This window comes from Plecotus auritus, assembly GCF_963455305.1.
Source record: "Plecotus auritus genome assembly, chromosome: 4".
In the NCBI taxonomy this organism is placed as follows: Eukaryota; Metazoa; Chordata; class Mammalia; order Chiroptera; family Vespertilionidae; genus Plecotus; species Plecotus auritus.
The window spans coordinates 13,589,782-13,604,916 of NC_137775.1; the positions used below are offsets into that span (position 1 = coordinate 13,589,782).

Consider the following 15,135-nt stretch of genomic DNA (forward strand, 5'->3'; position numbering starts at 1 on the left):
AAAACACCAGGAGAACTTATCAAAACCCCGCTATTTTTGGTTTGAATGGACCCATCTGGCCTTAGCCTGGGAACTCCTAAGCACTCTACCCAGCCTAATAAAGGCATGTACGGGGTTCCTGTCTTTCAGTCTGTCTGAACTCGGCTTTGACGGTGCTGTGTGGCCCCTGGGGGCAAGCCCTGTACTTCATCAGGATGTGTGAGTAATAAACTTCTCTATTTCAGTTTCTCTGGTGGGCTTTTGTTAAACTGCAGCGCCCAATCTGGCACCCTGTGCTCCCTTCACATATGTTAAACATACAAAGCGCTAAAGTATGAGCGTTAGATCGCACAGCTGTGGTGACTCACAGCTGTGACGTGGTTAGTTGGCTGTGTGGTCTGGTGAAAGCTCTGAGGCTCAGATTTCTAATCTGTAAAGGTGTGAAAACCATTCCTAACTCACAGGGTAGATGTAGGACTTGAATAAGAATACTTGGCACATGTAGGTCTCGATAAATATTCATTTCTTTTTTTAAAATATTTTTTATTGTTTAAAGTATTACATATATTAGTACATATATCTCCTTTTTTCCCCCCCATTGACCTTCCCCCAGCCTCCCCTACCCCCTGTCACATGCCCTCATCCCACCCCCCCAGTGTCTTGTGTCCGTTGGTATGCTTATATGCATGTATATAAGTCCTTTGGTTGATCTATTTCCCTCCCTCCCCAACACTCCCCAGCCTTCCCGCTGTAATTTGACAGTCTGTTCGATGCTTCACTGCCTCTGTATCTTTGATAAATATTAATTTCTATTTTCTTTTAAATTGCCCCCCAAAAAACAAAAAACGAACAAAGACACATATTTGTGTAATAAGGGAAGACAAGTTAAGAATATAGTATGATACTACTTAGAAGTTGCATTATTTGTTTCTGCTAGGGTACAACACAATAATCTTCCCAATGCCAGAATTTATCCCTATTAACTGAGATTTAAGAACTGAATTGGCAACTTTTGTTTAACTTACCACATTAAAATCTAGATTTTCTTCAACCCATGATTTTGCCTCTTCAAATTCATCTTTCATTCCCATAATAAAAAGTGTGTCCAGGGCATCTACTATTGTTGCTCCTTTGATACTACCTGAAAATATCAGAAAAATTTTTATTCAATCAATTAATTTTGACAGATACTACATGAAAATTGACCAGACCTTGGAAAGGGAGAGGGTAATACTGAATTTATTAATGAACAGTAATAATGAACACAGTCTAAAATTCTTTCAGTGAAGGAAAATTAAAAAACTGCACAAAAGGCAAGCAATTATCACAGGCTATGGATGGATACGCTAATCTTTAGTTTCTTCTGAGTTGTAGAAAATGAATCTCTTAGAAATTTCATTTGTCATTGCATTCTCTAGAGAGAAAAAAGTTGACCTAAAAAATAGGAGCAATGCGTTCATTTTAATGTGATTATATCAAAGTACACCTGTGTAAAACTGTTTAAGTAGAATGAGCTCTAAAATTGTTTAGTGATAGCTCTAAGAAACCATTACTCTAAAATGGAATTTGACTCCCTCTTTGAAGGAGTCAAATGTCCTGTGTATTCCTTCTCTCCCCTCCCTCCCACCCATCTACCTAGTAGCTAAGGAAGCAGACCAACTGCTCCTCTGCTGGGTTTCACCTTGGGATCTAGAAATCATGAAGCTGCGCCCATACCCATTAGAGGAGAACCTCCGGAAGGTTTCAGTGTTTTTTAAGGTATGCAGGTGGTTCTACTATGCATGGGTGCTCTGTCTGAAGGATGGTCCTTGCAGATAACTCCATCAGGTGTGCAAGTTTCCTAGCAACGTGGTCGGAAGGATCACACAAACATCTCCACCACCCACAAGTTCAGCCAATTAGGAGAAGTTACTGTCACTGAATTGTGACAAGTGACAAAAACGTATATTCTACTCACCAAACAAACTGCTCGAATGGCCTTCTTTTGATACAGGTTTCAGTTCATTTAATCCCCAGGCATATTGTTTATAGTTATACCAAGCATGTTTCATCATCTGAGAAAAGAAATGAAAATGGGATTATAATTTGAAATGTTTTTGCTACAGAATAGATCATATGTTAAAGGCCTAAAGGTTAAAATATTAAAACTCACTGCTTAGTTTAAAAGGTGATTAATTAAAACTGTGACAATGATATGAATAAGCTAGAACACCCCTTTATGTTTACAAATGGAGATTTTTCTTTTTTTGAATCCATTTTATTCTACTTAAGATATACATCATTTTCAAAAGACAGTTTCCAGCAAGCGAAATTTAGCTTATCCTTAAAAGGATAAACCATTCTTACATTTATCTATTTCATTCTCATGACAGATTAAATCTAAAAAGACTCTATATTTAAAATTCATACTTTTGTACAAGATTCTCTGTACTTTCAATCTCAAGGTATAATACAAACATTCAAGACAAATATTCAAGGTTATCATTTGAACACTTTGATTTATCTTGACCAAATCTATACAGACGTATTTTTAAATATCTGCAAGAAATGAAAAAAATAAAGCTCTATGGTTATATCTTTTTTTTTTTAAATATACTTTATTGATTTTTTACAGAGAGGAAGGAAGAGTGATAGATAGTCAGAAACATCGATGAGAGAGAAACATCGATCAGCTGCCTCTTGCACACCTCCTACTGGGGATGTGCCCGCAACCAAGTTACATGCCCTTGACCAGAATCGAACCTGGGACCTTTCAGTCCGCAGGCTGACGCTCTTCCACTGAGCCAAACCGGTTTTGGCTCTATGGTTATATCTTGATTTTGGAAAACTTCAGCTTATTTTAATATAACCAGTCTTTAATAGTATACATATATGTGTATCCCTATGTAACAGAAGACTGATCCTGTCCTGTGTATTCCCAATCTTGACTCCCTGTACCAGGAATGTTTTCAAGTCCAAAACTCTTTGTCACCATTAGTTGCATAAGTCTTTTCTTTTATTATTTTTAACAAAATTAATTTATCTATATATAATGAAAACCAAATTAATTTCTCCTGGCTCATAGACAAAGTTTTGATCTACTGTATGAGACATTAACTCTAATAGAAAGTGAATAATTTTCAAGGAAAGGAATTGTTCTAAAAGCTTGTCAAAATGGCTGTATAACTATTGTATAATACTTGTATAAATTTTTTTAATGACTCAAAGAATTTATATATAATTATGTTTACATACATTTTTTAAAAAGGGGGACTCCCCCTCTTATAGAACTTATTCATGTCACTACTCCCAATCTGTTAGCAACAATAATTAAAATATGGACACACTCTGAAAATGTTATAATATGGCTTCATATTTAAAATTTCTTTAAAAAGCATCACAAAGTTATAAATACTATATAAGGGCTATTTATCACTAAATATCTTCAGTGAAATCAACTCAATTTTATGAATAAGAAAGTCTTCAGATGTCCCTGAAAATGATAATTAATATTTTTCTTTAACCAATATGTACATTATCTTCCTATCTCACGATAATTGCTACTAATAATGGCTACCAGAATTTGTAATCCCTTTGTTCATTGCAGCATTATTTACAATAGCCAAGATATGAAAACAACCCAAGTGTCCATTGACAAATGATTGTATAAAGAAGGTGTGGTAAATATATACAATGGAATAACATCCAGCCATAAAAGATTAAATACTGTCGTTTGCAACCACCTGGATGGATCTCTTGAGGGTATTAGGCCAGCTGAAATAAGTCAGACAGAAAAGGACAAAACCATATGATTTCTCCTGGATGGTGTGGTTCAGTGGTTGACCCATGCACCCAAGAGGTCGCTGATTCCATTCCCCAGGCAGAGCACATGCCCAGGTTGTGGACTTGATCCCCGGTGTGTGCCACGAAGGAGGCAGCTAATTGATGTTTCTCTCTCATCGATGTTTCTCTCTCTCTCTCTCTCTCTCTCTCTCTCTCTCTCTCTCTCTCCCTCCCTCCCTCCCTCCCTTCCTTTCTCTCTAATAAACAAAAACAAGCAAACAAAAAACGTATGATTTAATTCATATGTGGGATATAAAACTAAAAGTACCAAATGAACAAACACATATACACAGACAACAGAATGGTGGTTACCAGAGGGAAAGTACCAAATGAACAAACACATATACACAGACAACAGAATGGTGGTTACCAGAGGGAAAGTACCAAATGAACAAACACATATACACAGACAACAGAATGGTGGTTACCAGAGGGAAGGGAGGTAGGGGAGCACGTGGTGGGTAAAAGGGGTCCAGTGTATGCTAATGGAAGCAAACTAGACTTCGGGTGGTGAGCATGCAGACACTGAATTGTAATGTTGTACACCTAAAATTTATATAATGTTATTACCCAATGTTACCCCAATAAATTTAATTTAAAAAATCTGTACTGTCTGCTGAGAACTCTGCGAAATGCTCTACATTCAATATTGTATTCAATTCTCATTATAATCCTGTGAAATGTGTTGTATTACATTATTTGGTAGAGGAAGAAACTGAGGCTTGGAAGTTAAATGTAAACAACTTTACTCGAAGTCATGGCATTTTCCCACAGCTGAGCAGCCAGGGTTCATCCAGTTCGGCCTGACTCCAAAGCCCATGGTGTTTGTTACCCAACACAACGCATCACTTTCCTTTAATGAGTCAGCACCAGGCTCTTCCTTTGATGTACCAGACTTATCTTCCAACGATCAATAAAATGCATATAAAGCAGTGTTTTTAAGATTTTCTCCTTATAAATTCATTTTATTGGGAAGTATAATAGATTTAAGGGTAAAATGACCTGACTTATAATCCCAGTAACATCACTGCTTAGTCACATAATCATGGATGAGTCACAGTCTTTGTGAGATTCTTTTTACTAGGAAAACTGGGATCATAAACCCTCACAAGGTGTATATGTAATGATTATGTGAACATGGTCTGTGTGATTGCACCTAGCACACTGCTTGGCACATGGTGAGTAATCACCTGTTTAGTGAATTTTAAATCTATGCTGAAACCAGTTAAACCACATCACGGAAACAGAAATCAATGAGCCTCTGGAAAGGCTAGGTATATGAAATCCACAAAAACACCTCAAGATTACATCTGAGTTTGATTTGGTTCTCCTATTAAATGTGTAACATTTGGCAAACTTTCCATTCCTGCAAATTTCCAAAAATACTTTATAAATTCAAAAGCTTTTAGAATACATGTGACCCAAGAACAGAAAAACCCGTCACGATGATTTGTTTCAGCTCCAGGACTGAAGGGAAGCTAGCGCTATATACTATTAATGACTCCAAGAGAGCATAAAGCTCTCCCATAGAAGACTGTGGCTCTGTCACAAATGATCATTTATACAATGTGCTACTTGAGTTTCCTCTGTAGTATATATTAACTTTTCTTATCTTTCCCCCCAAGGGAAAAGTTGACACTAATTGCTTAGCTTCCTACATTTCCAAAGCTTCTGTCACATGTTTCTCAAAATGGGTTCCTCATCCCGTGGGATTCTATGAGTTAAAGTTAGAAACAAAAATGAAAATAAGGTGGTCAAATGCCCTGAATGGAGCATCAAGAGCGGTTTCTTCAGGAATCTAGTGATTGGTAACCTTTGCAGATGGTTTACCATGTGAAAGCCAAGACATCACACGTGTGTGTGTGTGTGTGTGTGTGTGTGTGTGTGTGTGTGTGTGTGTGTGAGAGAGAGAGAGAGAGAGAGAGAGAGAGAGAGAGAGAGGGTCATATATATGTAAAAACAACTTTGTAACTCAGGTTTATGACTTGTACAAATATCTGAAAACATCAAAATGCTACTAGCTTTTAATTTTACAGTTTTAAGCTGCTAACCAGCTAGGGACCATGGGGACACAGGCATTTAATCTCCCCAGACTCAGTGTGCTTGTGAGCTGACAGGACAAGAAGGTCACTCCTAAAATTCAACTACCAACTAAGGATAGGATGAATCCCCCCGCTCTGCACAGGCTCCTTCATTTTGTTTTGCAGTCTTTCACCAATTTAATTTGGGTTATATAACTTGACACCCTAAGTAGAAGAATTAAAATAGGCCTACACTTGATGCTGATTGGGACTTCAAATGCAATACTGAAATCCTCATGAAAAAAGATAAATTGAAAGCAAGCCAATTTTTCCCCCTGAGTATTTATATTTGCATTGGTGAAAGTAATGGTATGAATGGAAACAAATAAAACAAAATGATAAAATATTTCATAATAGCAATCCATTATTTTTACTGAGAGAAGCTGGAATTAAGGCATAAAATATTTTTTAAAAACAGCATTACTTCCCTTTGACTCTGTGCTTATATAAGATTCTTTGATTGGCATTTTCTTCTCATTTGGCATCAGGGCTGAATAATTAGGTAATGCCATTTATTGAGGGTCAGCTATAATATAAATAATAAGATGCTAAAGTACTAGAAGGGAAGTGCACATTAATCTATCATGCTTATAATCTAACTAGAGGCCCGGTGCATGAAATTTGTACATGGGGGCGGGGTGGGGGGTGTGGGGGGTGTCCCTTAGCCCAGCCTGTACCCTCTCCAATCTGATATCCCTCTCACAATACAGGACTGCTGGCTCCCAACCGCTTGCCTGCCTGCCTGCCTGATTGCCCCTAACCGCTTCTGCCTGCCAACCTGATCACCTCCTAACCACTCTCCTGCCAACCTGATCGACGCCTAACTGCTCCCCTGCCAGCCCAATTGCACCTAACTGCCCTCCCCTCCCACCTGGTCACCCCTAACTGCCCTCCCCTGCCAGCTTGGTCACCCCTAACGGTCCTTCCTTGCCAGCCTGGTCACCCCCAACTGCCCTCCCCTGCAGGCCTGTGCCGGAGGCCAATCATTCTACCGCTGATGGAAGGATGTGGACAGGAAACTGGGAAGGCTGGTCAACAACCTTAATTGTTTTGATCACTCACTGTTTAGTTGAAACATTGTTAGCTGAAGCAGCCTCCACCTCTGTTTCTCCTATGTAAATTTCTGTTATTGGAATTTCCTGCCTAAAGGTTATGGGCGTATCCCATAGTCTCAATAAAAGGGATTGCAAGGCCAGAGCAAAGGGTAGTCCTTCCACTAGAGTTGGGCTCCCGCCTGGCCCCCAATATTCCAAATTAATACTTTTCCGAGTCTCTTTTCATTTGTGTGCGGCCTTCTCCAGAACCCGAACCCTGAACCGGAACCCTGAACCACGCGGGACGTGAAAGGGGTTCCCACATCTGGCGCCTGAACTCGGGACTTCTGGAGGAGATGATATTTTTCGCCTAAGAGCGAAGGAAAGGAAAAAATTCACCTAGAAAAAGGTGAGGGAGGTTCACCGCACGCAAAGCCCACGGACTAGCTGCAGAGTCGCGATCTGTAAGTAGGGTGGGAACTTCTTTTTCAGCCAGGCTAATGGGGAAGAATTAGGTTATACAATAATGTGGTTTCTTATTCAAATTAAAATCTTAATTGGTATTTGGAATTTAAAATCTGTAGTAAGAAATGAAACTCCACTGCTGAAACCACCTCTGGTGTGGAGAAATTCAAAAGTGGCAGGAGAGGGCAAGGCTATCCGCTCTCCTGCAATGAGATTACTTAAGGTTTCTTTTAAAAATTATAAAAGAACTCGCAGGGAAATGCAAATCTTGGCCAAATTGGGTGCTAGTTATTACTTCGGAAAGCGAAAAAAAAAAAAAAAAAAAAAGAAAAAAATTTAAGATCTGTCTATCTTTTAAGCATGAAAGGAAATTTGGCCAGATCTGTTGCTGAAACTTCCCCCGGAGTAATACAGGAAATTTGTTCTCTCTTATTAAAGGAAATATTTTTGAAATTTAACCGATTGATACTTAAAATCGCATGGAAAGCTTTATCAAATAAAAATTAATAACTATATTTTACTTTTAGATGTTATAAAGGTTTTTGCCTTTAAAGTAGGGGACTATCACTACTTGCTCCTGGGAGAGGTGCAGAGAATGTACAGTTTAAATTTGAATTGCCATTGGCTTAGAGCAAAGAATATCCTTACATGGTATTTTTCCTCATATTAGCCATTTTTCCTTTTTCCAGCTAATGACTTAAAGCTTTTACAAATTCATGATGCATCGGGGATTTCTGTGCTCATGTAAAGTGAAAGGGCCAGTTTAAAAAACGAGTGCGCATAGTTTTTGAGCTGGGCTTGACACTTTTCTGTGTACAGAATAAAAACCCTAGAGATGTTTAGCTTTAAAGATGGCAAAGATGAACCAGGAGACAAAGCTAGTTTACCAAGGCATTTTAAGCAGCCCCTTTTTTGAAATTCCCGCCCTAAGGCAAATAACCAGCAGGAAGTAGATAACAAGTTTGCATATGAATGGCTGATGCAAAAACTAGTAAATCATATATGGATATAAATATTTGTTTGATGGTTGTTAAAATTTCAAGGCCTTAACAGAGATGATTCTTGTAAAACTCCAAGGGCCCAGAGTGATACAAGAAAATTATTCTCTCTTCTTAAAGGAAATCCTTTTAAAACAGATCTAATATACTTGAAAATTGCATGGTATTATTCTACAATGTCATTATAATTTTTGATATTTTACAACAGCATATTGAACAATTAATCCAAACAAACTTAAAAATCTAAATTTTTTTTTATGTATGGCAGCAATTTAAAAGGACATGAAAGGATTTAATCCCTTCCACTGTGTGGAAAGCCTCACTGGGAAGGCACTTGAGCATCCTATATTGGCCTTGCTTGCCTTATTTGCAAAGAGGGACCCTCTCCTTACAATCCAATTGCCCATAGCTGTTGCTTGAGTTTTCAGTTCATGCTGAAGTTGAAGCCTCATGGTGGCTGGCACCATGGATCTGTCTCTCGCACAATGGCGTGAGCTGGGCCCTCTCTGGAGAAGAAACCTGGGTTCCCCGAGATATGTGATCAGTGCCGGGACCCTGCCAGCAGGCGAGAGGATCCCAAGGCAAGTGCTGGGCATGGAGGCCATAGGGGCATAGGCTACAAGGAGACAGAACTGAACTTCACATCACCCTGCTTGGCCCCGGAGGATGGCTGGTTAGTCAATGACGGGTAAGACTCCTCAAGGGAGGGGCAACCTAAGACAGGCACAGTCGCAGGGGGCCATCAGGAGAGAACTTGGGGATCAACAGAGGTGGGGCACAGTCCCTCACCCCCCCAGCCTTGCAGGGGCTTGAATCCTCGCCCCTTCTGAGGGACGTCTCCTGCCCCCATGACTGCTTTGCGCTTCCCATGCCCAGCTCACATTGGGACCCAGGTAACAGAGCCCAGCTCAGATTGAGATCCAGCTACAAACAAGAGACTTGGCCCAGCTCATATTGAGACCCAAGCAACAGAGAAGTGGCTAATGGTGACTGCCCTATATCTAAATCTAACCTAAATCTAGGAGTGCTCAGGGCTTTCTCAAGGATGCATATAATTCTTTCCATTAATTTTTACAGAGTAAACTAAAATTGTTGTTAAAGTATTAAATTTGACAGAAAATTTAATTGTACAAGAGGCTGTTCCTAAAGTATTAACTAAAATTTATAAAAAAAAAAAAAATTTCCAAAAGCCTCCATTAATCAAAAAAAGGGGGGATAGTGTAGTGGAAAAATAGCATGTAAGGAAAAATATTCTTTAAGTAAATTACATCTAGAAAATTTTTACTTAAAAAAATTTTCATTTTCATTTGTAATGCTAACAGCAAGACACCAATGAAAAACATACATTGTGTCAAAATAGGCCAAAGGAAAATCGTCTGGAAAAAATAAAAAGGATCCCAAGTAAAATTTATAGAAAAGATTCCTTTATTAACTTTTGGTCGAGAGTATGTTTGTATATTTTCAGAAAACAACTCCAAGACCATGTGGATTCCTGCAACAGAGAGGAATTGACAGTAATCCTCCAGCCATGAAGACAAAGAGGAGAAACAGTCTAGAGATGGAAGACGCTGATGACACCTTGCCATGCTAGCAGTCAGCAGCTGTGCGACGCAGCAGGTTGCCCAGGACCAAACCAGAGAGGGTCAGACCTGCCTTACCACCATTTGTTCACCATCCAGATGTCATTGCTGACATGTACATATAAAGAACTGTTGGACATTGAAACTGGAACTCAGCACTGTTGGACATTGAAATTGGGACTCAAACATTTTTGTTCTTATGTGTTTATTTCTGGTCTACAGATGTAAGATTTTTTTTTAAGGAAAGAAACGGGGGAGATGCCGGAGGCCAATCATTCTACCGCTGATGGAAGGATGTGGACAGGAAACTGGGAAGGCTGGTCAACAACCTTAATTGTTTTGATCACTCACTGTTTAGTTGAAACATTGTTAGCTGAAGCAGCCTCCACCTCTGTTTCTCCTATGTAAATTTCTGTTATTGGAATTTCCTGCCTAAAGGTTATGGGCGTATCCCATAGTCTCAATAAAAGGGATTGCAAGGCCAGAGCAAAGGGTAGTCCTCCCACTAGAGGTGGGCTCCTGCCTGGCCCCCCAATATTTCCAAATTAATACTTTTCTAGTCTCTCTCTTCATTTGTGTGCGGCCTTCTCCAGAAACCGGACCCTGAGTGGGCCCTGAACCACGCGGGACGTGACAGGGGTTCCCACAGGCCTGGTCCCCCCCAACTGCCCTTCCCTGTTGGCCTGGTAGCCCCCAACTGCCCTCCCCTACAGGCCTGGGTCCCCCCAAACTGTCCTCCCCTTCAGGCCTGGTCACCCCCAATTGCCCTCCTCTGTTGGCCTGGTCACTCCTAACTGCCCTCCCCTGTTGGCCATCTTGTGGCAGCCATCTTGTGTCCACTTGGGGCAACCATCTTTGACCACATGGGAGAGGCCATCTTGTGTGTTGGAGTGATTGTCAATTTGCATATTACTCTTTTATTAGATAGGATAGACAATGTATGGAAGCTTAACCTCTTCTTCCTACATACTCATAAATGTTTATATATATGACAAGAAGAAAACTAATTAAATGTTGTGCATAGCTCTACTGTTGTACCTAACAGTTTGTTTTCAATGTTATGACCTGACCTAATCAAGGACATGCAAAGCCATGAATAAATAAAAACATACTTAAATTTCTCTAGGTATGTGTTGATTTCTGAAGTTACATTTTTGTTGCTGGAAACTAAACTTAGCAAATATTTTTACCTACTGATGCTTTACCCATATGATCTTAAGTTGTTCATAAAAGACACATTAAAAATCTTTTTAAAAATCTCACCATTTTTGCCAGACAGGTCACCACATGACTCATCAATTCCACTCCTGGGTATTTGTCCAAAGAAAATGAAAGCACTAGTTTGAAGAGATATATGTATCTTCATGTTCATTGCAGCACTATTTACAATAGCCAAGATACAACCTAAGTGTCCATTGATAGACAATGGATAAAGATGATGTGATATTACACAGTAATAAAAAATAAAATCTTGCCATTTATTACAACATGAATGGACTTAAAGGGTATTATGTTAAATGAAATAAGTCAACCAGACAAAGACAAATACGGTATAGTTTCATTTATATGTGGAATCTAAAAACACACACAAATGAACAAATCAAATAAAAACAGAGAGACCAAAGAGATGGTTGCCAGAGGGATGGGTGAAAAGGTGAAGGGGAATATAGTCAATAATATTGTGATAAGTTTGCAAGGAGACAGATGATTACTACTAGACACTCAGATGATTACATTATAAGGTATAAAAATGAATCAATTTTACACCTGAAACCAGTATTAAGTAATATAATATTGTATACCAACTATACAAAATTTTTAAATGAAAGTTAAAAAAAAATTTCAACTTAAACTCACACAACTTTTGACTTTTGCGGCTACATGTTCAAGTTTCATTTACAGCCCCTTTCTGTCGGGTCTTACACAAAATTTCCATAGTTTATACAGAGTGATCGGGGTCCCTGGCCCCAGCTGACTGATGCAGGGCCTGGTACCTGACCCAAAGGCAGACGACTGAGAGCTGGCCATGAGATCTGCAGGTGAGGCACTCAGGTGTGAAGCTCCCTCCCATGCATGGACCAATCTAACCATCTACCCTACATATGGGAGTGTAACTGGGAGATATTCACAGAGAATCCAGAGGCCAAAGTGATGTAGAAGCAGATAACTAGAAATACACCAAGAGAAAAAGCCATCAAAGGAGCCATGGGCAACTGAAAGCATGAGGAGAAACCATGAGACAAAAGGCAAGGAGAAAACAGTAAGAGGAGGCTGGGAGGCAGACACGGGGAATCACGTTAGGTCAGCAGAGCTGCTGTGGACGACAACGCTGTTTGCGGTCTGAATGTTGATGAATTATCTCAGCTCCACTCCATGAAACATGGCTCTTTGCTGCTGAGACTGTTTACTTTCTTCCCCGTGGGTCCTTATAGAGAAATCCTGTCACTGACTGAGGAGGAATGAAGAAGAGCAGGACATAGGCGTAGGCAGCTGACAAACTGGGTTCTTATCTGAGCTCTCAAATCACTGACCCTAAGTGAGACAATTAATCTCTCTGAGTCCACTTTCAGCTCCCATAGAATGTAAATAATCAAAAATACCAGGCTCATTGGTTACTATGATGATTAAATAAAATAATGCATGTAAAGTGCTTACACATTTCATTGTAAGTGCTTGATAAATAATATGCATTATGATTATTTTTATTAAAAACTCAAGCATGTCTCTGATTTTTGCAATGTGAAAGAGCTTCCTACTTTTTCCTGCTAACATACAGGATAAACAAGAGGGGCTCATCTATACAAAATCAGACAAACTATATAGTACATAACAACTTTTTATAAATATATGCAACTATTTGGTATCCAAAGGTGGAGGGAGAAAGAATGAAGACTCTCCAGATGTAAGACAGGATGGCGCAACGTTGGTTCTGAAAGTTTACATATTGGCTTTCTCAAAAGCTTGGCTGTGCCAGGTATGCTTGCGTAGGGGCTTTGCCTGATGGATTTGGGGACCAATCTAGGCGGCGGGGGGCGGGTGGGGGGAGCGGAGACAGGACAAGGAGAGATGCCCATGAGGGTAAGTCATATACAACAGACTACATTGGGTGGTGCTTGGACAGGGCAGCAGGAGAGGAGAAGTCCCTCCCAGCATGAGGCTGCCCAGAGGATTAAGGGGAAGAGCCATCATCCAGAAAGGGAAAGGCAAGAACACTCCCAGAGAGAGCGGGCTGACATGTATAAGTGATGTCACTTGCAGGTATGGTGGACAGTCTCTGGGTCAGAAGACTCTAAAGGACAGTAGCAGCTTGAAGTCCTATAACCACAAGGCCCTATCTTATCAAGGGCCAGCAAATGCTGGGCATGGTTTCTCGGGGAATGAAAAACAGGCAGGCACTACATGGCTAAAGATCTGCTTGTTTGGGCTACTTTAAAAATAATTGGATGTGTGAAAATTTGAATTTGATGCCAGCTAGATTTGGAACTAACAAGTCTCAGCCTGCAGTGATGACATGAGCAACTCAGAGGTCCAAGGCCAAAGGCCATCTTTGGTTCATTTATGTAACTGCTTGTCTTTTGACACTAAAGAGAAGGTCTTCAGTCTAGTGACACATTCCTGCTGTTCTAAAGGACATGAAGGGCTGTGCCTGGGTTCAGGGAGGTCTAAGGTGGCAGGTCAATCAACCTCACCGGTTGTTGAAGTGGAAATTGATGGCCTTTGCTCTCAAAATTATACTCACAGTTAATGCTTTGGAAAAAACAACTAATTTTAAAAGCCTGAGAGTAGTGTTCAGCAAACTTTGCCTGAAATTACTTGATTGTCAGATGAAAGTAACTTCTGGAACTTTCAAATAAGACTTCAACACAGAACACTTTTAGTATCATTGTACCAACTTTTTAAAAATCTTTAGTGGAACTAGCAAATGGAGAAGGAAAGAAAAAAAAAAGTAAATTGAGGGAATCAACTCAAAGCTTACTTTAACCCTCACTTTCCATTGGAAAAGAATTTCTGGATATGTGAATATCAGACAACAGTTTAGCCACCACTTCTCTGATGCTCTCCCACTCCCACATTTCCCTGTGGAAATGAAGACTGAGAGGACCAGTAGGAATACTGGGCCAGGGAGAGACCTGGTGCTGAGGACAGTTGTCACATGTGCTGAGGCCGGTCACAGGTCTGACCTCTCAAACCCTTAGTTTTTTCATCTTTAAAAAACAATAATTGATGCTAACAAGCACACCACTGTGGTACATGATGTTAATAGTGGGGGTGGGTGGGGATGTGTGGGGACAAAGATATATGGGAATTCTCTATACTTCCCACTCAAGTTTGCTTTGATCCTAAAACTGGTCTAAAAAATAAAGTCTATATAAAGAAAAGAATAACACCTTCCTCACAGCATGGTCTGGAGATCACATCTGATGATGCCTGTGTCTGGTAGAAGAGGTCCAAGGAGTGCACCTGGCTTTCCTCCAGGCCACCTCCTCATTGTCCCCCCAGGTCACAGGACTTCGAGAGATAAGGGAGAACAGCCAGAAGAAAGAGGACATGTACCTACACTCAGATTGGGCAGGGCAATTCAGGGAGAAGTCAACAAACAAGATAGGAGAGGCAAGAGGCCAAATTCACCTAGAGGTGACAGAATGCAGAGCTTGGTGAGACACTGCATTCGCAGGCCTGGAGTCTATCAGAATTACATGTTTAGCACCCTCTCACTTGAAGACATCAAGATGCCACCTAAGATAGTCCCGGGAATGATCTCCACTTGACATAGTTTCAGTCCAGTTACCTTATCTGTCTTCACACGGAGAAAAATACCCCCAGCCACGACAGTTTCCAACTTTACCCCATATCAGATTAAAACATTGATGTGCCTTGATCAAGCTATGTCATCCAAACACTGACATACATTAATTCTTTCTCTCTTTCTCCAAGGTGGCCAACGTGTTCTGTTTCCAAGATTCTTTTTCCCAATGTTGTGATGACATTTACCACTTACTGAGTTCTTTACCACTCAATAAGTGGTAAATGGTTGCAGGGTACGAATTATAAATGATAAAATAGGGTGCCAGATTTAGGAAATAAAAAGACTGCATGGGACATACTTATCTATAATAATAAAAGCATAATATGCTAATTAGACCAGACAGCCGAACGACCTTCCAGACGTCATTCT

General features: G+C 40.1%; 1 protein-coding gene across 1 annotated transcript in view; it reads right to left on the reverse strand.

The window, feature by feature from the left end:
* Window positions 1-15,135, reverse strand: part of MAN1A1 (mannosidase alpha class 1A member 1) — a 158,623-nt gene that overhangs the window by 101,648 nt on the left and 41,840 nt on the right. Inside the window, exons 3-4 of the mRNA XM_080664001.1 lie at window positions 1,937-2,033; window positions 1,005-1,120 (exon numbers count right to left, since the gene is read on the reverse strand). Coding sequence (XP_080520127.1) covers window positions 1,005-1,120; window positions 1,937-2,033 — 213 coding nt within the window. The remainder of the gene's footprint in view (window positions 1-1,004; window positions 1,121-1,936; window positions 2,034-15,135) is intronic.